We start from the raw sequence: 24,186 nt of genomic DNA, 5'->3' as shown, positions 1-24,186 counted from the left end.
TACTTGAGACAAACAGAAACACATTTAAGGGCTAGCCAGATAGCTCAGTGGACTAAAGCACCTGCTTAGGCAAAGCACAGTGGCCAGGGTTCAATCCCCAGCTTCCCATGCTGGCCTCACCCCTGGGGCACACTGTGAAGGTGACTGAGACTGGGTGTGGTGGTGCACACCTGTAATCCCAGCACTTGGGAGGCTGAAAACAGAAGAATCACTATGAGTTCAATCTATATCCAATCTGCATAGTGAGACCTTGTAGACCCTGTGCTAAATACGTTAAAAAACAAAAACAAACAAAAAACACATTTACCAATCCTGTGATAATCAGCCAAGAATCTAGTAACAGCTATGGTCATTTGATTTCTTTTTAAAATACCCATAATGCCACCTTCAGAACTGTAACTGAATTTCTTTAAAGTAAAATTATAAAGATACATACACACTCATATTTTTAATAACTTGTGTAGTCTTCTTAAAGCATTCAGATTATTCAAAGAAACAATACCTCTTTTCAAAGATTTCATTAGTATAAAACATTAATATCTATACTTTTGTTCATAAATACCACAATAAGTATGAGAACAAGATACCAGAAAAGCATGCCAAATTGTATGGTCTGAAGCTACTAGATGCTTCCATAAATCAGATTGATTCCCTAACTAGCAAACTGAGTCTTAAACAGTATACCTATGAAAGTTTGCGTGTTTGTAAATCAGAGACATACTGTACTAGATGCTTCTCAGCAGTCACTCCAGCTTTCAGCCTTAGTAACAGACCCTGGTTCTCATCAGCGCACACTTAAAGTAACAGAAGAAATGGCAACCCTATCTAGGATCCTAAGCTGAGGAAGATTCTTAGAGAGTACAGGTCAGTCACTAACAGAAAACTTTTCATAAAAATAGGGTAACACCTATGATATAAAAATTTCAGTCTACTTTCAAACTTCAGGTATTATTAAATTACTGTACCTTGGACAGAACTTCTTTTAATAAGCTAAAACAGAAAGCAAAGTGCACCATACAGAAATGACAATAAGCAATGCTTTAAAAAATATGAACTACTATATTTCTCAATGTAAAATGTATTTCTAACAGTATTACACAACTTTAAAAAGTTTGATGTCTAGACTATGGAGATAGCTCAATGATCTAAGTGCCCACCTGGCAAGCAAAAGGACCTGAGCTGGATCCCCTGTACTGCATGCCATGCTGGGCCTTGGAAACCTGGATGCACCATGCCAGCCCTGAAAGGGCATGGTGGCTCATACCTGTAATCCCAACACTGGGGAGACTGAGACAGGAGGATCACTACAAGTCGGAGCTGCATAGTCAGTGGATTACTTGAATCAATTTGATTATTTTATAAGGTAATTAACAAATGTTAACACTTGAAACACCTTTGACAAATCGATCTGATTTTATCAATTTTAATACTTTATCTGCATACTATTAAGGCTAAACAATTACTCTTTTAAAGTACACCATAACAGGGCCAGCCTGATAGCTCAGCAGACTAAAGCACCTGCTTAGGCAGAGTGCAGCGGCCAGGGTTCAATCCCTGGCATGCTGTGCCAGCCCCACCTGTGGGGCACACTGAGACTGCGCGTGGTGGCCTGCGCCTGTAATCCTAGCACTTGGGAGGCTGAAAACAGGAGAATCACTACAAGTCCGAGCTATGCAGTGAGACCCTGTAGACCCTATATACAGAAATAAATGAGTAAAGTACACCATAGCATCTGCGAGACAGCTCAGCAGACTAAAGCACCTGTTTAGGCAAGCCTAGGCAACAGCAGGGACCCAGGTTTGATCCCCAACAGTCCCATCCCTAGGGTGTATTACACCACCAGAGTCCAGGCATGATGGCACACACCTGTAATCCCAGCCCTGGGGAAGTTGAAAGCAAAAGGATCACCACAAACCCAAGCTGCAGAGTGGAACCCTACAACAACCAAATACATAAAAAATAATAATAAATTAAAAACTGAAGTACACCATACTGCCTAGGAATACTTACATGGTAGAGAATTTGCCTAGCATGCAGAAAGTCATAAGTTCAACTCCTTGCACCAAAACAATAGCATACACTATAAAATTTTACGGAACAGATAATTATCGGTTTCTTCATTGAGGAAAACGAAACACAATAGATTATGACATGCTGTTGAGAACAATAATCAAGAAATCAGAGGTGTATATAAACTCACGTAAGCATTTAATATGTAAAAACTTGTCAGTGTTTCACTGAAAACAAAGCACATTTCATGGAATAAATGTTTTTCTGGCAGGGTTGTGGATGAAATCCAGGGTCTCACACATCAAGAGCAAGTGCTGTACCACTGAACCCCAGCCCAAAAACTTATATGTATTATAATATTACAATATTTCAAAGAGCACATTACTTTTATAAGCAAAATAAACACAAAAATAAAACGCAAAAGTCGTTTATGCTAATGGGTACAGATGCAACATACCAAAGAGGTATAAGACAATTCCAACTCTGCTGCAATCACTAATGCTTCATAAACATTTTTGCTATCTTTTTCCAACTAAAAAAATTTCTGTAACATAACTGTTATCTAAACAATAATTTTTAGATTTTATTGTCTTAGCTCATATTTTCTTCAAATAATGATCTGTCCAACTCTAGAACCTAATTTTTAATCTCATACTTTATAATCCAGGAGAAACACAATGTTACAATAATCTTTTTAAAGGGCTTATAACTGTACATACAGAGCAACTTGTACCTTTTCCCCCTCCACTGAGGCATAAGTAGATAAATTTAAAAAAACATTATTTTATTACTCTTCATGAGCTCATCAAACACAGGACACACTACTTCTACTAGCTCATGACCAACTGAGATGTCTAAAAAAGAAAAAGATCTCACTTCAATAACTATTGATGGGGGCCAGGGAGATAGCTCAGTGGCATAGGTGCCTACCTGGCAAATCCAAGGTCCTAAGTTCAATCTTCAGTAGCAAAAAACAAAGCAAAACAAAACAAACAAAATAATTTTGATAGTAATGTTTAGTAAAACACAGCCCTTGATTGAAAACACATTGTTGGGGCTGGCCAAATAGCAGACTAAAGCACCTGCAAGCAGGTGCAGGGGCCAGGAGTTCAATCCCCAGGCCTGCCATGTGCTGACATGGCAATGAGACTGGGCGTGGTGGCATGCACCTGTAATCCCAGCTCTTGGGAGGCTGTAAACAGGCAGATCACTGAGTCCGATCTAGTAGTGAAACCCTGAACACCCTGTAGACCCGTCCCTAAAAATACACACATACACACAAAAGAAAACACATTTTTGAATGATGCCTAAATAAAGAGTAATTTCTGTGTTTGCAGATATGTGTATCACTGAGGTCTGAACATAGTGCCTGGAATAGAACAGGCAAGGCTTCTCTCACTAAACTACAGCCCCACTGCGTTTTACTTTCTTTTTGTGCAAGTGTCTCACTAAGATGCCCAAGCTGACCTCAAACTCATGATCATCCTACTTCAGCCTCCCAAGTAGCAGGGACCATAGATGTGCAACCAACATGTTACAAATGTTTAAAAAATACACAGGATCCTAAGTTAACTCCCAACACCACAATCAGTTAATCATTTAAAGAGAACAGTAACAATAATAATATGCAACAAATCATATTTGCTGGTCACAGTAAAGAAATCTTAAATATTTACTATTTGGTTCTTGATGAAAAATGCTTCTAACACTTACAAGCTCACAAGTTTAAAAATATAATTTTATGTATTTGGTACAGGGTTTCACTACACAACTCAGACTCATAGTGATCCTCCTGTTTCAGTCTCCCCAGCATTGGTATTACAGGCATGTACCTGTAGAAAAGGGAAAGGTAGGGGAGGGGAAGGAAGAGGAAAGGACAGGAAAAGGGAAGGGGGGGAAGAGAGAGGAGGGGAGGAAAGGACAGGATAGGGCAGGAAAATGGACAAACTGGAGAAAACAGAAAACTTGTAAACTATTGGCAGTAACAGAAAATGATGTAGCCTCTGTGGAAAACAGTAATATAATTCCTTAAAAAAATTAAAAACAGAATTATCAAGTGATCCCAAAGAACTGAAAGTAGTACTTCAACTGAGGCACTGTTATCTGTATTTCAAAAATTCACAGCACATTTATAATCACTAAAATAAATGGAAGCAGTCCAAATGTACCTCCACAAATGACTTAATAAACAAAAGGTGACATTATACATATAATGCAAAATTACTTATACTAAAAGAAGGAAGGAAATTCTGGCACATACAATAGGAATACTGAGAATACTATGCTAACTAAAATAGTCAAAAAAGATAAACAACGTATGACCCATTTACATTAGGTACCTAGAGTAATCAAATTCATATAAATAGAAAGCTGAAGAGTAATGAAATAGGATGCAATAAAGGGAGATAAATGAGTAAACAGCTTTGCAAAATAAAATGTTCTGCTTTTGTAACAAATCTAAATACAGTTAACACTACTGAAATGTACACATAAAAATGGCCAGCATACTAAATTTTATGTTGTGTACACTTTATTACATATAAACTCTCTTTATAAATGAAGCAATACAAAGAAAGAGGATAGTATCAGGAATAAAATTTTGTTCGCTCTTACAGAAATTAAAAATAGATTAAAAGCTGGGAGTGGTGGTACACACCTGTAATCCCAGCAATTGGGAGGCTGAGGTGGAAGGATCACTATGAGTTCAAGGCCAGCCTGGGCTACATGAGGAGAAAGCCTGCCAAGACTAATAGTGAGACCCAGACCCTCTCCCTCTCAAAAAAAAAAAAGAAAAAAAGGTGAAAACAATTTTAGATAAAATAAACAATTTTATGGCAATAGAGTGTTAACTTGATAGCAATAAATTTACAGCTTAGATCTACACTGTGCAATTTAAGAGCCACATGCCACTTCTTAATATTTAAATTTAATTAGGCTGAGAAACAATAAATGCAATTAAAACTTCTACATTTAGTACATTTCAAGTACTCAACATTCACAGGTACCAGTAACTAATATACTCTGACAATGTAAATATACATTTTCTTTGTTAGGGAAAGTTCTATTGGATTGTGCTGATACAAGGAATGCCTTCAAAAGACAAAAGTGCACAAAGGAACAAAAAATCTGAAGAGAACAAGGCCTAGATGTCTTCACTATGAAATCAAACACTTAAGAAATACCATTTTTAATGAATAAGCTCAGTTAACATGAGAAAACTACATTTAAGTTTTATAGGAACAGTATTGCTGGACTGGGGATACAGCCCAGTGTCATAGCAAGGTCCTGAGTTTAACCCCCAGTACAAAAAGAAAGTATTGCCCTGAGACCAAAACAAGGCAAAGACATTACATGAAACACATAAATGCTTATCATACAGTTTAATCTAAATACAGTACTAACAGGGCTGGTGAGATGGCTCAGTGGTCTAAAGCACCTACTTGGAACAAGCTTGCCTGAAGCACAGGGACCGCGGTTCAATCCCCAGCACCACATGCCAGCCAGCCCCGCCCCCTGGTGGGCTGAGCTAGCCACACACACATAAATGGATAGATGGATAAATAAATAAATTTAAAAATAAATAAATAAATACAGTACTAACAAACTGAAATTAAAATCACATAAGCAACAAGATGGATTGTTCTATAGATGTATGCAATGTAGGTTTAAAATTTAAAAATGAACTCATCACATGAAAACAGTAAAACAAAAAACATGGTCTCGTAGGACAGTGATAAAGGAACTAAAAAAAATTACTATTCATTCATAAAAACATAATAATTATTCAGCACACTAAAAAGAGAATTGAAGGCCTCCAACCTGAGGGAGAGAGTATATATAAGAAAATCCTACATATAATAAAATACATAACAAATAATTTAAGGCTAAACACCTTCCATGCAACGAGAAAAAGATAATACAGGGAAAATGCCTACTCTCAGCATTCTGTATAATACTGTATAAAGGACCTCACCAGTACAAAAAAAAAAAAAAGGAAATAAAAGCTGGAGGTTAGGAAAAAAATAACTAAAAGCCTGTCTCCATTCATTGATAAAATGACTGCCTTTGCAGAAACATTTTTAAACTGAAAACACAAACTTTTTATAAAGAACTTCACAAGATACAATGTCACTATTAAAAAATGTATGTCATACTATTAAAATAAAGTATAAATCAAATTTTAAAAGAAAACTATAATGAATTTAAAAATAGAAACATTACATTTATCTTATTTATTTTATATCTGTTTGTGACAGGGTCTCCCTATGTAGTTCAGACTATGTTTGAACTCATTATGTAGCCCAAACTGGCCTGAACTACTGGCTGTCCTCCTGCCTCAAGCTGGAATTAGAACCATGCAGTATGATGCCCAGCAAAATACTACTTTTTAAATCAGTAAAGAAAGAATGAGCTATAATTTACTGGCTTGGAAAGTGGTGTTCTTTTGTTACTACTGGAAACTCAATCCAGTGCCTTCTCCAGTAGCTACATTCCCAGCCCAATTGACTGCATGACTGATTCACTGATGACACCAGACAAGGTCTTGTTAAACGCACCAATTACCCACGCTGTGCTCAAAGTGTGATTCTCCTCCAGTGTCTCAGAATGCTGGGACTGCAAACACATGCCATCATACACGGTTAACTGGCCATCTTTAGAAGACAAAACTACCTCTCAATTTGTCCATAACCAAGAAATCCAGAGTAAATTTAGCAAGAGTAAATTTAGCAAAATGTATACAAGATTACACGGAGAACTATAAAACACTGTTTTAGAGATTGAAACACCTATGTAAACTGAGAGACAATACCCTGCTTCTGGATGGGAAAATTACTTATTACAATTTAATTTATCCCAAATTTACCTACAAATTTTAAAGCAATCCAAATAAAATTCCTGGTGTATTTAACATTGTATGCATAAAATGTATCTGTAAATACAGAGAGCATAAACTAGCCAAAATAGAGAAAGAAAAAAGTAGGGTAACTTGTACTAATTTTATAACATCACATTATTTCAAAGTGAAAATTTTACCTCAAAATATTTTAAAATAGGAATAATTCTATTACCTGAAAATTATACCTCAATATGTAATTTTTTATTCCCACATAATTCCACATGAAATAATACTTAAAGATAATAAAATACACAGAAGATAAATATTCTGAAAACTAAAGCACTACTAAAATACTAAAAAAAAATTCTTTTTTTCATCAGGCACTTTTCTTTTTTCTTACTGGTACATTGCAGATACATAAAGGTCACATTCATCATAAAAAGAATCTGTACCTATACATGATATATCCTGCTGTTTTTTCCCCAGTTCTTTCCCATCCCTTTAGCCCCTTTTCCTCTTCATTTACAAAACCTCTGCTTCCATTCTTTGCTTCTATCCTTTTTCTTTCTTGTCCCATCCTTCCTTTCCCCCACTCCCTTCTTTGTTCCCCTTCTCAAGAGAACATTTTCAAATATCTACTATACATTTTGGTCCTTATTTACATTTTCACCTTCCACACCAAAAAAACAATGGGGTATGTAAACATGTAAGTCTGATTTATGTCACTTAAGAGTATGATCTCAAGGTATGTTCATTTAGCTAGAAATGTGTCGAGCTTATCCTTCTATATGGCACAGTTGTACCCCACTGTATTAAAGAACCACATCTTGTTTACCCATTTATCAGGTGAAAAACATTTGAGCTGTTTCCAAGATTCACAAATGGCTGCTCTAAACATGCGTGTGTACGTATCGCTGTCCTATGATGCTTTTCTTTTGGGAAGACACCAAAAAGGGGAACCGCTGTCACATGGTGTAGTAGTAGTTTTTGAGGAATCTCCATATTGATTTCTGCAGTATTTGCATCAGTCTACGCTCCCACCAACAGCAGAAAAGGGTTCCTTCCTCCTGCCCCCCACAGCCTTACCAGCATCTGTTAATGGTTAATTTCTTGATAACAGCCACTCTTGCTGGAGATGGAATCTCAGCATTGTTTACTTTGTATTTCTTAAAAGGCCAGTGAAGAACATTTTTTTCATACTTTTTCATTTATTTTTCAACTTTCCTTCTTCATCTGATAAGTATACCCTCTATTGGTAAGATTTTTAAATTCAGGGAGTCTGGTTTTTCTTCTGAGCTCTTTATATATTCCAGAAGTCAGTCTTTTTTCTAAGAAACAGCTGGCAAAAGATGTTTCCCACTCCATGGATTGTCTTTACTATGTTAGTGACTTCTTTTGCAGAGCAAATGCTTTTTAGTATGACAAGATTCTTCATTATACTTCCTATGAGACTGTGGTTTTCTTCCTAAGTCTTTGCCTACACCAATGTCTTCAAGTACTCCACCTCTTCTATTTTCTAGTAGATTTAGTTTCTGTATTAATATTTGTATTTTTGATCCATTTTGATTTTAGTTTAGTGCATGCTGACTGATACAGGTCTAGTTTAAATCTTTGGCATGTGGAAAGCCAGTTGCTCCAGTATCATTAATTAAGGGTCCAATATTCATCATTTGATGACTCATTAATCTTTCCAATCAACACAAATTGGTTGGTTTGTTTATTTTTTGGCGGAACCAGGGATTGAACTCAGGCCCTTGCACTTTCCAGGCAAGCGCTTATTCTACAGATGAGCCATCTTCCTGGCCCCCACAATTTGGTTTTTTATCCATCATTTTTGGTACCTAGTGTACCTTCAAGGTACCTCTAGTATTCTGAATGATTCTACTACACTCCTACAAGGTATAGTTCAATTACAGGAGGTACCTAAAAGTTGTCAAATTCTTAGAAAGAGAAAGTAAAATTATGGTTATCAGGAACTGAGTGGGAGGGACTAATGGGGAATTGTCATTCAATGATTATAGTTTCAGTTTGCAAGATAAAATAGTTCTATAGATTCCTGGCACAACAACATGAATACAATTTACACCAGTGGAACTGTACATTTACAATGGTTTTGAAAAATAGTTTTTAATTATAATTTTCAATAAATATTGTGATATATTTATATAATGAAGTATTACACATCAGTTATAAATAAGTGAATGGTGGGACCAGGGAGCTAGCTCAGTAGAATAAGTGCTTGCCTGGCAAGCACAAGGGCCTGAGTTCAATCCCTGGTTCTGCCAAAAAAAAAAAAAAAAAAAAGTGAATGTCCCAATATAGCAAAATTGGGGCCGGGGAGATGGCTCAGTAGAGTAAGTACTTCCTTGGCAAGTACAAGGTCCTGAGTTCAATCTCCGATTCCACAAAAAAAAGACTTAATGTCTGATCTTTCCAATACAGCAAAACATGTAACAGAAAAAAGCAAAGCTCAACAACAAACAAAATTTAAAATACTAATACTATAAATATGTGGTAAAGTATAAAGACAAGCAAGAAAATGAACTCAAAATTCAATGTAGTAGCTATCTTTCTGGAGAGATGGATACTTAAATGAGATTGGAGAACTGGCACCAAAATCATATACAGAGGGGCCAGGGGGTTACTCAGTGGCACAGCACCTGCCTAGCAAATGTGAGGTTCAAAGGTGAATTCCCAGTACCCAAAGCACAAAAAACAAAAAATCATATACAGAAGCCTAATAACCTTAATGAATGTAAACATTATACATGTCATAAACATAAAATTAATAATACCAATAAGACTGAAAATAGGGAATTAGAGGAGGAGGAGGGGGGAAAGAGATGGGAATTAAAGAAACGAGTAACTGGGGAGAGGAATAGGACAAAAGAAGAAAAAAAGATATTTATGTATATATATATACAGGATAGTTTGGATAATTATACTGCTGATTCCTGCTGATCTACTGTAAGGAGCAGTTAACGTAATTTCTTCTAACTTTTTTTAAACCAATTTTGCATGCTTGTGTCTGGTAATATAAACTAGTGGAAACCACATTAAGCAATACAACAACCATTTGTCAAATTCTTATTATTTTGTTTAGTGAAATTCTGTGTTGTTTCTAATGGCTTTTTTACTATTTTGTATCCTTTTTTTAAAAAAAGTTAAAAATTTAAAAAGAAACAAGTTGCATTATATACATATACCCACTCCCCAAAATGACTATAAACTGACATCTACTGCAAACATGACTAATAAAATAAAATCATGAATGTACTTTTTAAAAGGTTGTGAAGCAAAGGACTTTGTTTTGTTTTAAAAATCTCACATGTTAATATTTTGGTGTTTAATAATTCACGAAAATAATTTTCTAACTAGTCCAAGAAAGTTTAGGAATACAATAAAAAAATAAGACAAAAAATTCAAACACTACTAAAAACTAAAATTTTTCCATGTTAAAAATACTTAACACAGGGGCCAGGGAGGTGGCTCAGTGGAATAAGCACTTCCTTGGCAAGTGCAAGGGCCTGAGTTCAATCCCTGTTTCCGCCAAAAAAAATAAACCCTTTCGCAGAAAAAAAAAAAAAAAAAAAAAAAACAAAACACAGCAGCCAGGTGTGGTGCACATGCCTATAATTCTAGCACTTGGGAGGCAGAGGCAGAAAGATCTGCAGGAGTTCAAGGCCAACATGCACTACGTAATGATATTCTGTCTCAAAAAATAATAACTTGGGGGCCTGGCCCTAGCTCAGGCCTTTAAGTGGCTGCTTCCACAAAGCTGTCAGCCTCAGGTACACAAACAGAAATTAAGCAGGGAAATCAGAAGGCTAATCCTATCAAAAGAACATCACCATCACATTACACATTTTCAAAGTTCAAAATTAATATAGTGATTATCTTTTAAAACATATTCCTGAATCTTCTTTCAAATGTGTATTTTACTCTGAATCACCTTAATAGCTTTTATCACAATGAAAAACAAGTTTGGGATATCCATCCTTTTCCTGGAACTTGGTCCCCACTTTGGAGTAGCTTTCTGTCTTCTGTTTTTACCTCCTTACAAATAAAGTGGCATTCCCTCGTCACAAAAATGAAAGTCTACAATTTGTTAGGAAAAATATTTAGAAAAACACAGATAAAAGATACTGTGCAACAAATACTCAAAAATGAACAATACAGAGGCACAAGCTCAAATGTTTAAACTTATAAAACTTGCTTAAATTCAATAGGGATTAAGAACATGCAAATTCAACACTGACATCTTACATCCACTAGACTGAAAATATTGAGAAGAGATATAGCTAGAAGGTTTGCACATACATGTCATGGCAGAACTCAGGAGGCTGAGGCAGGAGGATCATAAATTTGAGACCAACCTAGGCTACAAAGTGACTTTCTCAAAACACAAAGAGAAACAATCTGTCTCTATCTCTCCCTCTCCCCCTTCTCTCTCTCTCTCTCTCTCTCTCTCTCTCTCTCTCTCACACACACACACACACACACACACACATAACTGAAGTAGTTGGTGGTCTCATACCTTGCTGGTAGAGTATTCGGTATTAACACCTTGAAAAGTGCTCTAGCAATACCTACTAAAATTATTCAAACCCTTTAGCCCACATCCTCCACTGTTTGCAATTTATACACAAATTAGAAAACATTAATATATAATGATCGACATTAAAGGATATTGGATACATCGTTATTCAAATTTTTTAAAAAGCGAACTACTAAAAGCAAGGCAGAAAAGACTTCTTGTGAGGTGTTTATCCAAGTAAGGTCACTGTGACTCTACTAATGCTATATACATCCCTAAAGAATCTTTAAGCCTAGCTTTCAACATTTTCATGAATATATTCTTTCACAATACTGGAAGGATCCAAGAAGTATTCAGCAGTGGACTATTGAAATAAAAATGTATCAGCTCTGGTTATATGAAAAAAAAAACCTACCCAATTTATCAGTTCTTTTTAGTATTGCTTTTTGACTTTTAAACTTTTTTAAAAGTTATATTAATTCTCAAACAGAACTGTATGAATATAACATATATTCTAAATCAGACACAAATTGATGTTGATATTCCATATGTACCCACACAAGCTAAGTCACAGTTAATACCTGCTTCAAAATTTCTGAGTTATTTACAAATTATTACTTTATTTTTACCAAGTGATGCTTCAACAAACTAGCAAGCAGTTCAAAAACAGGTAAGTTCACTAGGTATGGTGACACATACCTGTATGCAATCTCAGCTCCTTGGGAAGCTGAAACAACAGAACTACTTGAGCATAAGCGTTTGAGACCAATCCAGGCAACATATAATGGAAGGGGGAGAGACAGTAAAAACAGAAAGAGAAATGGATAATCAAAGACTACAGTTACATAAACCTGCATCAAATCCTCATTCAGTCACTTAAAAGCTAAATGATACCTCTAAGCTTTATTTGCCTCCTTAATGAAAGAAACATTCACAGGATCTTTACATGATTACTGTGGCAGATAACATATACCTACTAAATATTCTTTTTTTCTTAAATCTTCAATGTTACTCTTAGCAACAACATGCTCAATGACAGGACTACAATTTACAGCTTTATCTGAAGACAGGTTGGTATATGAAACATAAACCTCAGTACACAGTGTCCAAAAAAGTCCTTCATAGAGGTTGATGCCTATACACTGGCCATCTTGGAATGCCAAGCCATCTTGAAACTGGAAGCCATACACGAAAGATATGATAGAAAAAGCTGAAGGTACACAGATTCCTGATAATCACAAAATCGTATTATTAAGCAATAAATTTACATCATGTTTCTATTATTTTCACTTGAATCTAGTATCTTCATATATCAGAACTTTTTAAAAAAATCTTTTATTTATGTATTTGATACACAGTCTCACTACACAGCTCAGACTCATAGTGATCCTCCTGTCTCAGCCTCCCCAGAGCTGGGATTACAGGGGTGTGCTACCATGCCCTGTTTCAGTGGCCGGCATGGCACACAGGGCTCCCGGGCTGTCACGGCATGTGGTACTGGAGATCAAACCAAGGTCCTTGCACTTGCCAGGCAGGTACTTAGACCACTGAACTATCTCCCCAGCCCCATATATCAGAATTTTATTTATTTTTTATATCAGAATTTTAAAAAGAATGTATGTAGGGTTTTTCATAAACTGGTACAGTGCAAGTAATCAAAATAATAATTTTCTTAATCCAAATAACAGTTCTTCATGAAGAAATTAGTAATGCTTTTATTTTTCCTTTGAAACTGTGAAGTCCATTATGTTCAATGAATTTATTCTACCAGGAAAAGATTTATTACTGCTGAATGTCTAGTTAAGAGCCATTTAATGAATTCAGTCTTTGATTACAAGAAGCAGCTATCTGAATACACTGGGTAAAAACAATCATTATACTATTTGAACTTCTTTTAAACTTTTCATAAAGAAAAGCAATGAATGAAGAACATGAATTAAGATAAGACATGCCAGTCACTTCCTTGTCACCATATTCTTGAAAATCCATAATACAGTCTTGTGATGAACAAACTACACACAAGTTAGACAACCTAGCTCCTTTTTTTCACCTGCATATAATGGTGAACCATTCCTCCTCCTCCCCAACCCTGATTTTACTTAGAGGCAGAGTCTCAGATCCCTCAACTACCCAGGCTAGAATGGAACTTGCAATTTTCCTACCACAGCCACCCAGAATTCAGAGATTACAGGTATATGCTACAAGGCTCACAACCACCTTTCTTTTAAATCTCATTTGCTAAAAACACTGTTTAAACCAAACCTCCCAAATTCCATTGATGGGGTTAGGCTCCACTAATATATATGTGCCAATAACTAGTGGATAATAAATTTTGATAAAGGTTTCAAAACAGACATATTATAACCCAAAAGGGCAGAATTAGATTTACAAAACAAGTATTTGAACCTTCTCCTCTTCCTAGTACTCCTGAGCAATGAATACGTGCTAAATCTAGCACTACAACAGTCATTTTGAGATACTTAGCTAAAATACAACAAATCTAGACATGAATCCTAAGATAAAAAGGAAGACCTAAAAGGCCCTCTTTGCTGTTGGAAACTTCCTAAATATTATCTACATACCAGAGTGCCCTTTTCATTCTTGGACAAGATGTATATATTTCTGAATCATCTTCAAGGAGAGTCTAGTCTCTCCTCCCAACTCTACCACTCCAGTTTCCAAGATTCTTTTAATAATAAACTATCAAAATGAAGAAGATAAAGGGTAAGTCTTCTCTTTTTTGTTGTTGTGACAGGGCCTCACTTTCTATTCGGGCTGGCCTTGAATGCACTATGCAACCCAGGCTGGTGGTCTGACTCAAACTCTGGAGTGATGAGATTTACAGGTGTGAGCCAACCATACCAGGGACAAGTATAACCTTACTTCAACATTTCATCCAACATGTGGCAAAAGTCTATGCCTATAATCTCCAGCTTTAGAGGAAAGGGGAGTGCTGGGAATAGAACACAGGGCACAGCACATGCTAGGCAAGCATTCTACTAAGCAATATTTCTTTTTTTTTTAATTATTTATTTATTTTAACATTTATTTATTGTGTGTGTGTGTGGCCAGCTCAGTCCATGAGGGGGCAGGGCTGGCTGGCATGTGGTGCTGGGGGATTGAACCGCGGTCCCTGATGCCTTGCCAAGCTTGTTCCAAGTAGGTGCTTTAGACCACTGAGCCATCTCTCCAGCCCCCTAAGCAATATTTCTATTCCTCCAGCTTAATGATATTTGAGAGGAGGAAAAAAAAAAAAAAGAAGAAGAAAGAAAGAAAGAAAAAAACCTCTGTGCATCAGAAATATTAACCCCAAAATTCAGGTACAGTGCCCAAACTACAGCAGCTTGATTACAACTTTAAGATAAAGGGGCATCTTATTCCCATTTTAAGACTATGGTCACACACACACACAAAAAAGACTGCTACTGAAACAGCTTTAACAAGTAAAGCATTACATTAAAATCCTAAATAAAAAACTATTAGATTCATGTCTATTACAAATACACAAACTTCAGCATAGGAATGTCCAGAATGAATACTCAAAACTTATTTGGTGAAAATAAGGAATAACAAAGAACAATGTTCTAATACCTATGTTTTTGTTTTTGTTTTGTTTTGTTTTTTGCAGAACCAGGGATTGGACTCAGGACCCTACACTCGCCAGGCAGGCACTTATTCTACTGCGCTATCTCCCCAGCACACCTATGTTTTCTTATGGGCCCCGTTTTCCTGACAGTGGCCAAATCATAATGTTTCTCTCAGGAACCTGAAATTTAAATGGATACACAGAAAGATTAAAAGCTACTAGAATATAACTGCTTTCTGGTAACACCTTAAAGAGAGACCCACGATGAGTTGAATATCCTGGAAGAAATTAGTACTTTACCTCTAGCCTAAATTCTGTAAAATAACCACATATACATCTAGAATGTTTGTGTTAGAGCAGCTAGCTAGAGTATAAAAGATATCAAATAACTAAATATGCTGATAATTAGAAGAATTGGTTATTCCCCAATATCAAGTAACAAAAAGTTACTTGACTGTAGTCTATAAAAAGCATTACCAAATTAATTCCAAACAGAAAAATGTCCATAGATCCTACTGGTCAAACACTTAAGAAAGGAAAGAGAAGGGAGGGGAGGTGAAGGAAAAGGGAGTGAAAGGAAGGCGAAGGGAAGAGAAGGGAACGGAAAAAAGAAAAATAAACGTACATTACCCTGAAGAATTCTAGCTGACAAAATTTAGCCTCCATAAACAAGTACACATAATCTCTTAATGCACCATCAAATTTATTCTTAGGATTTATCCTACAGAAAGACTTCAACAAGTAAATAAAGATGTGTAGAAAAACATAAAATATTGTGTATAGTAATAAGAGCAATATAATTTACATACATATGGAAGAGGAAGCTGAATTATGACACAGCTATACAATAAAATACTGAGCAGCCATTAAAAAGAATGCAGCAAGTCTTGGCCCACTGACAGATGAAAGAAAAAAGCCAAGAAAGGCATTCATGATTCCTGAACACACATACAAATCTTCATACACTAGACATATGTATACATACACATACATAATATATATACATACATATATATACATGCTTTCATAGAAAAAGTCTGGAAAGATATATATTAAACTCATGACACTGGTTATCTTTAGAGAAATAGTAAAAAAAGATGTTTACTTTCTCCCTTTATTCATTTCTATATTTTAATTGCATGTATTACTTTTATAATCCCCAAAAATAAACTGTTAAATGCTGTTAAAGAATCTAAAAGAAAGTTGAGACAGTAAGCAAAGTAAAAACGTTTGAAATGGTTAAGTATAATCATTTATCACACTAACAAAGTTGTTTCAACATATTAATAACAGTAACTAAGAATAAAATATTGAAAAAAGTAATAATCTGTTAAAAGCACTAGGAGGATGTGAAGAGATCTAGGCTAAATCAAATGGACCATCACATAAATCAGCACAAGCTAAATGCTCTAATATGTAAATGCTTTATCTATTTTTGCTTACATCTATCTAAAAGGCACTATTATTTTTCTCAAATGGTACTTACAGTTCTCTACAATTTCATCAAAAACTGCACCACTTTTCTGTTCAAACTGAAAAAGCAAAAACAACAAAAAAAGAAAAGTAATGTTATTCTCATACTTTTCAATCACAGTTTGACAGCCCTCCCAAGCCAAATTATGCACATACACTACAGCATAAACAAAATACTTCTTAATAGAGAAAATAAAATCGATGATGAACAAAAATAGTTTTCAGACCAAAGACTACAATCCAAAAACAACAACTACCACAACAAAAAAAAAACCACATCCTTTTTTTTTTTTTTTTCTTTTTGTTATGAGAGATTGAACCCAGGGAGATCTAAGCTGGGCTCAAAATCTTTTTTTTAATTTTTGAGAGAGGGTCTCTCAGTAAGTTGCCCAGGGTGCCCTGGAACTCACATGCATGCAGCACTGAGCTTGGCTTCTTAAAGTGCTTTTTTTTTTTTTTTTTCTGGCAGAACTGGGCATTGAACTCAGGCCCTTGCGCTTGCCAGGGAAGCACTTATTCCACTGAGCCATCTCCCTGACCCTATACTACTGTTGTTGTTTGTTTGTTTTTTTTTTTTGGCGGTACCAGGGATTGAACTCAGGGCCGTGTGCTTGCCAGGCAAGTGCTTATTCTATTGAGCTATTTCCCTGGCCCCTCTCATAGCTTTTTAATCATTCTATCACACACACACACACACACACACACACACACACACACACCCACCCAGGATATTTGTAATAAACATACCCAACATTTATAAAGAATTTCCTATACAAAACTGAACCAAAGGACTGGCAATAATAGCTGTTATTCTTAGACTAAAACCAGACATTTACAGCTTTTAAAACAAGGGAGCTAGGTGGGTATGCACACCTGTAATCCTAGTACTCCAGAGGCCAAGGTAGGAGGATCAGTGCAAATTCGAGACCTACCCAGGCTACAACGTGAGCTCAAGGCCAGCCTCAACTGCATTGAGAGACCCTGGCTAAAAAAAACAAAAATAAAGCAAGTGAACCATGATCCTGGGACGGTTCCTATTGAGTATGTTAAGATCTAAGAGAAAAGTAGAGCCAAGTCCAAGGTAATTCTGGACCTTCAAAACATGAGGAGGAAAAAAAGCACAGGTAGCTCCACCTGTAACCTAAAAAGAAAGCAGCACACTCCACCCTGAGTCTTTAAAAACCCACTTTTGGCAAAACTGACCATTCCAACTTCCTGGTCCCCTGTCTATTATACACTAAAGACACAAGAACATAAGGAACGCTGCTTCTTGGTAAACTTTGCTATAACTTAAAATAAGCCACTCTAGTAAATAGGATCACAAGTCCGCATCTTGTACAGCAATTAACCACTAAGAAGAATATATGCAGTGTTAATATTTGTTGAAACTGTACTTCCGATTTGATTTGAAACTGTCTCATTGCTGTTTATCAATAAAACTTTGAAAAAAAAAAACAAAGTGGTTAGGATAGATATATACTTGCATTCTCTTAATGAATAGAATGATTTGTTCTAATGCTGTTTGTAAATAGGATCACAAGTCCACTTCTTGTACAGCAATTAACCACTAAGAAGAATATATGGAGTGTATTATTTGTTGAAACTGTACTTCTGATTTGATTTGAAACTGTCTCATTGCTATCTGTTTATCAATAAAACTTTGAAAAAAAATTAAAAAACAAAAGGCCCAAACTCTAATCTTTCAAGTACGTGTTGCATAATTTATCTAACTGATATCCTTTCAAGAAAAAAAAGAAGGTAATTAAGTTAAATTACATCATTTTAATGTATATTTTATTGGAAGATGTTACTTTTTTCCCAAATAAAAGACATTGTCATGTTTTTGTTATGAAAAAAAAAAAAAATAAGCCACTCTATTCAAGGCAAAAACTTTCAAGAGAAAAAAATTACCTAACTACCTATACAGCTGTAGATAAAATAGAATAGCTAGTCAAAGTAATCAATAGTATCTGCTATTCACAAATAAGAACAGAAAACCAAAAATCACAAGTTTCTGAAAAGATGCAATGGTAAAAAGAAGATTTAAGATGAACAGCAAAACTGAGACTGGGAATACGTATTGGAAGGATTTTGAAATAACAGCCTGAGAAATAACAAAGAGGCAGCTCTGACTTTTGGCATTAAGGGTGAAAGAAGTAAATTAGGCTAAGCAAGTAATTGTATTCCTCCAGATAAGAGAAAAGGAATATGTGCACAGACTGGATGAAACCAGCGCAAGACAAATTGTAAGCAAATGACAGGGACCTGACTATGAGCAGACCCTAAACTTCCAAACTCATACCGTGCAGGAACTAAACTCTACTCAGTCCAGAAAACCCATCCCTTCTTTTAAATAAAAGAGTAACTAATAGTGTACCTTTGACACCTCATAAAAAGAAAATGTGTCCTCTGTGCACAAGCTCTCTATGAAGTAGCCAGGGCTGCTGTCCTTTCAACATATGGGTTGCACTGCACATGGAGCAACCTGTCCTGCTTCTTAAAACTGATTACTCAACCTACAGGCAAGTGTATTTCTTTTCTGTAATAAACTTTCACTTTAATTAATCATTAGTAGATGCACTGCTTCAACCTTACAAAAGGCAATTAATCACTGTAGCAGGTGACAAAACCACTCAAGAAATAACAGGTTATTTAAAGGAAAAAAAAAATCAACTACACCACACATGGTGTTTCACACCTATAATCCCAGCACTTGGGAGGCCAAGGCAGAAGGATCACTACGAGTTCGAAGCTAGCCTAAACTGCATAGCAAAACCTTGTCTGCAAAATAATTTTAAAAAAGAAGTTGGAAAACAATTTATGTGAATTGAAAGACCAAACCAATAGGCTTACCAGCAATTTAAAAAACACCCTGAAAGAAGAGAATAATTGTGAGGTAGGATAAGGAAAAAAAAAAAAAATTCAGGCTAGGGATACAGCTCAACAGCATAAGTACCTATATGGCAAGCAAAAAGTCCTGCTGAGTTCAATTCCTAGGTTTTTCTTTAAAAAAAAAAAAAAAAAAAGCCTGGCCAAATGGCTAAGCAGATTAAAGTGCTTGCTTGGACCAGGAGTTCAATCCCCATGCCTGGGCCTGTGTGCTGGCCCTGGCCCCGGGGGCTTGCTGCAAAGCAATTGAGACTGGACATGGTGACACACGCCTGTAATCCCAGCTCTTGGGAGGCTATAAAAAGGCAGATCTCTTTGTGTCTGATCTAGTAGTAAGACCCTGAACACCCTGTAGACCCTTCCTTAAAAATATATAAAAAATAAAAATTAAAAAAAAAAGTTCTCTAAACTAAAAATAGAAATATTCAAGATTGGGCTGGGATAAAGAAGGGAAAAGAAAAAAATACACACATGATAGCTAAGGAAGTTATTCTATTAATTTTTTTAGTTCATTGAAGAGACAGGTTTGTGCTAATACTGTTTGGGCAATTAAATGCTTATGTCTTGTACTCTGAATAACTAATTTAAAGATAACAACATGTAATATGTTAACCACTGTTACCCTCCCATTATCTTGTTTTGAAATTTTAATTTTTTGGTGTTGTGCCCACTCAATACCAAAAAGATAATAGAAAAAGATAGAGCTAGCCTGATAGCTCAGCAGATTAAAGACCCTGCTTTGGCAGACACAGGAGGCAGGAGTTCAATCCCTGGGCCTGTGTGGCAGCCCCGCCTCCAGGGTATGCTGTGACTGAGACTGGGTATAGTGGCACTCTCATGTAATCTCAGCGCTTAGGAGGTTGTAAACAGGAGGATCACTACAAGACCAATCTACATAGTGAGACCCTGCAGACCCCCTGTCCTAAATACATAAAAATTTAAAAAACGAGGATATACCTCCTAGTGAATTTCAGTCTTTCAAGAGCAATTAGTGCTATAAACTCCATAATCATTTTGATGCAAATCTCTTCACATACTTGAGCTTCTTAAAAAGTATCAAAGGATAATCTGGTTTTTAATTAATTTAGTTTGCTTTTATTTAATTCAAATCTTCTGGTAAACACTTGTAAAGGTTGATACATTGTGTCAATTTGAGAAGTATACAAGTTTAACTAAGGGACTAAGCAGGGAGCCAAAGTCCTTACTCAGTAAGCAGCTTCATCCTATGCACGTGGAGGGCTTGAAGATTGTGTGAGTGCTACACCCCCCACCACACACACAACATACCCAGGTTGTAGCCTGCACACAGTACAGGGGAGGAAAAGAGGCTGGTTCCACCCTCCAGTTTTTTGCTCTAGTTTTTGCTGTCTTCTGCTACCTTGAACTGTTGCCCTTTGCCATGCCACACTGCTTTGGAGCCAGCTGATTATGAACGGAAACCTCCACAAGCTGAGTTAAATAAACCTTTTCTCCCTTAATTTTTGGAGTCTGGTATTTTGTCTCACAAGTAACCAAGACACACTCAACACTGTAAAAGCAGAGAACAAAAAAAAGAGTTCCTCAAATGCTGGGGAAGATTCCAGAACATCTGCTTGGTTCATACTCTCATCATTTAGAAAACAAAAAATTATTATTTAACACATAACTTTATCTAGTCTGTATTTTACAGCTTTTCTTCTTCTCTGGGTGCTAGGAATGAATTCAGTCTCTCCCATGCTAAGCATACACATTATTACTGACCTACATCCCAAGCTTTTCCAACCTGTCCATTTATAAAAATAGATATAAGCGGAATAAAATTTAGCTTAGAAACTTGGGGCTGGGGAGATGGCTCAGTAAGCACTTTCCTGGCAAAGGCCTGAGTTCAATTCCCCCGGTTCTACCCAAAAAAAAAAAAAAAAAAGGAAAGAAAAAGAAAAAAGAAAGAAACTAACAGCTGTACACTTAACTTTCAAGTTTTATGAAGGATTTAATTGACCTTAAAGACCTCATTTTTAAAATCTGTTATAAGTCTTCTGTATAGAGTTTTTTTTTAAGTTTTATTGATAAACAGCAATGAGAGTTTCAAATCAAATCGGAAGTACAGTTTCAACAAATAATACACTGCATATATTCTTCTTAGTGGTTAATTGCTGTACAAGATACGGACTTGTGATCCTATTTACAAACACCATTAGAACAAATCATTCTATTCATTAAGAGAATGCAACTATATATCTATCCTAACCTCTTTGAATACACAGATACAAAATGGACATTCATCGGTATACCCCATTTTTTCTAAGTTCCGTTATTGAATATTATAGGTGTGTAAACTCAGCAAAATATTCTAAAAGAGTCCAGTAGCCCATAATAGCATTGGGTCTTTTGTTTAACTGGCAATGTCAGAAATTATTGACCTGAGTCCCCCACAGCTCAACTTAACAGCATGGCTTTATTTCTTATATTTCGTCTTCATACTTTTCTACTGGATGGTTAAGACCAAGGTAAAGCAGGACCTATGCAACAAGAGTTGTAGCTTTTTGGTCTGAGAAGGTCAGTGAAATGCCCTCAGGATTTATCCTGAGATCCTGTACCTCAGATTGTAGAACCTTTATCAGTGCAGCCATGTGGATGAGTCACGGCCATTGCTTGGCCAATGTGCTCTCTGTGAAAGCCTGAGTGTCTTCTCCCCATGTGACTCTCCTTAGGCCCACTCTACGTCATCGATCACTTTCCTCTTTGGCCCCATAATCTTCTTGATCAGAAAATTTGGGACACTACCGAGGTACATGATGTTACAGTACAAGTTCTCATATGTCCTGAGTCTTAACTGATCTTAGAAGGCTAGGGCCAAAATGTTGGCTTTCCTTGTATCCCTCCTTTTTCTCTAATTTTGGTCTGCAAACTTAGGTTGTTAACCATCCAGAAGAAAAGCTTATTGTTATAGAGTTTTCATAGTACTACAAAACTTAAAAAAAAAGGAATGTGGATAATGATTTAAAATATCACTTAATTTTTGATCACCAAAATAGCTTCATCATTTCTACCCATCAGCTTCAAAACATATAACTACATAAACTTACAAAATAAATCTTTTCGGCCAGGCATATAATTCCAGCACTTGGGAGGCTAAAGCAGAAGGATCACCATGAGTTCAAGGCCAGCCTCAACTACCTAGCAAGGCCCTATTTCAAAACTAAATATGTCATTATGAATCATTAATGTTAGCCTTGGGCCAGGGATATAGCTCAGCAGCACAACCACCTGCCTGGTTAGTACAAGGTCCTGAGGTCAATTCCCAGTACCAAAAAATAAAAATTATAAAGTTAGCCTTAAATTTCCTCATCCATAGAATAGGTATACATTCATATACCTACTTCATACCTTTTCAGGATGAGTAAAGAGAAGAAAAACAGAAAGGATTTCCCCTGGTGCTCAAAGTATAAGTACACAATTACTATACTAATAAAAGATATGTTCCCCATTTTAAAAACTAGGTTTCATTATGTTAGTACCCCTCTGTAATCCCAGTACTGGAGAGGCTGAGACAGGAGGATCACTGAGAGATCGAGACCAGCCTGGCCTACAAAGTGAGCTCAAGGCCAGCCTGAAGTGAATATCAAGACCCTGTCTCAAAAAGACAGGAAAAAAAAAATACAGTTTTAAAAAATGTGTCCATTAAAAGGCTAGACAAATGATAGCTCTCTATATTTTAAAAATTAAGTAATGGGAGATGGAAACACAACACATTTTTACTTACAAAACCAAACCAAACATTCAAATTCACTAATATGGGGGAATTCCCCCAAAATACTCTGAACTGGTAAAAATTCACAACATACCCTACTCACTCTTTCTCAAAAAATCCAATTAGACATTCACTGACTCTTGGACAAATACCTAAGTTTCCTCTTTTGCCCCCCACACAAACACAGTAACACTTAATGAACTCCTGGACAGGATATCATTCTCAAACTGCTTTTATTAACAGTAACAATCAGACTTCACTCCTAAAGATAAGATGGGGGGGCCATATAGCTCAGTGGATTGCCTGGATTTGATCCCTGGGCCTGCCATGTCAGCCCCGCCCCCAGGGAGTACTGAGAGGGCAACTGAGACCTGGTATAGTGGCACACGCCTGTAATTCCAGCTCTTGGGAGGCTGTAAACAGGCGGATCACTAAAAGTCTGATCTAGTAGTGAGACCGTGAATACTCTGTATTTCCCTAAACACCTTATATTTCCCTAAAATACAAAAAGGAAAAAAAAAAACCTAAAAAATAAAAAAATAGACAAGATTGGGTAATTTTTTTTTTTAATGGTCAAGCAAAAACTGAAAACATAAAATACGCTTTATCTTCTCTTTTGTTTCCTCCCTCATTTTAGTTAGTAGTACCCCCAAACATCAAAAGGGTGGGGGCAGGAGCCCTAAAAGCTAGAGCTTTTCCCTCACTCCCTTCAACTACTTATGAACTTCAAATATCTTTGTGTTCACAGAACCTGGCATGTGTAAGGTCCTGAGTTTAATTCCCAGTACAATCAATCAATCAAACAAAGCCTTAGTGCTTAAACCTTTTACTCTCCATTCCTGCTTCTTACATTTGTAGCTTTTAGAAATGGTTTGAGGCCAGGAGTGATGGCACATGCCCACAATCCCAGAACTAAGGCTGAAGCAGCACTGTTGGGAGTTTGAGGCCAGCCTGGCCTACAAAGTGAGTTCAAGGCCAGCTTGAACTGCAGAGTGAGATCCTGTCTCAAAAACAAAAACAGGGCTGGTGAGATGGCTCAGTGGTCTAAAGCACCTACTTGGAACAAGCTTAGCAAAGCTCAGGGACTGCGGTTCAATCCCCCAGCACCACATGCCAGCCAGCCC

At 36.4% G+C, this 24,186-nt stretch overlaps 1 protein-coding gene across 3 annotated transcripts in view; it reads right to left on the bottom strand.

Annotated features, from left to right (window-relative positions):
- The window catches only part of Zmym4 (zinc finger MYM-type containing 4), a 190,048-nt gene that overhangs the window by 105,844 nt on the left and 60,018 nt on the right, over window positions 1-24,186 (bottom strand). For 2 of the 3 annotated variants that reach the window (XM_023701031.1, XM_023701034.1), the window contains exon 2: window positions 16,457-16,502. In XM_023701031.1, the coding sequence (XP_023556799.1) occupies window positions 16,457-16,502 (46 nt within the window). Of the gene's footprint in view, window positions 1-11,384; window positions 11,396-16,456; window positions 16,503-24,186 lie in introns of those variants that run through there. The other variant, XM_023701033.1, reaches the window with a different exon arrangement.

The sequence above is a fragment of the Octodon degus genome, unplaced genomic scaffold (genome assembly GCF_000260255.1).
Source record: "Octodon degus isolate 3935 unplaced genomic scaffold, OctDeg1.0 scaffold00130, whole genome shotgun sequence".
Lineage (NCBI taxonomy): Eukaryota > Metazoa > Chordata > Mammalia > Rodentia > Octodontidae > Octodon > Octodon degus.
Note: the sequence above shows the minus strand (reverse complement) of the source record. Positions and strands in the feature narration are given on the sequence as shown.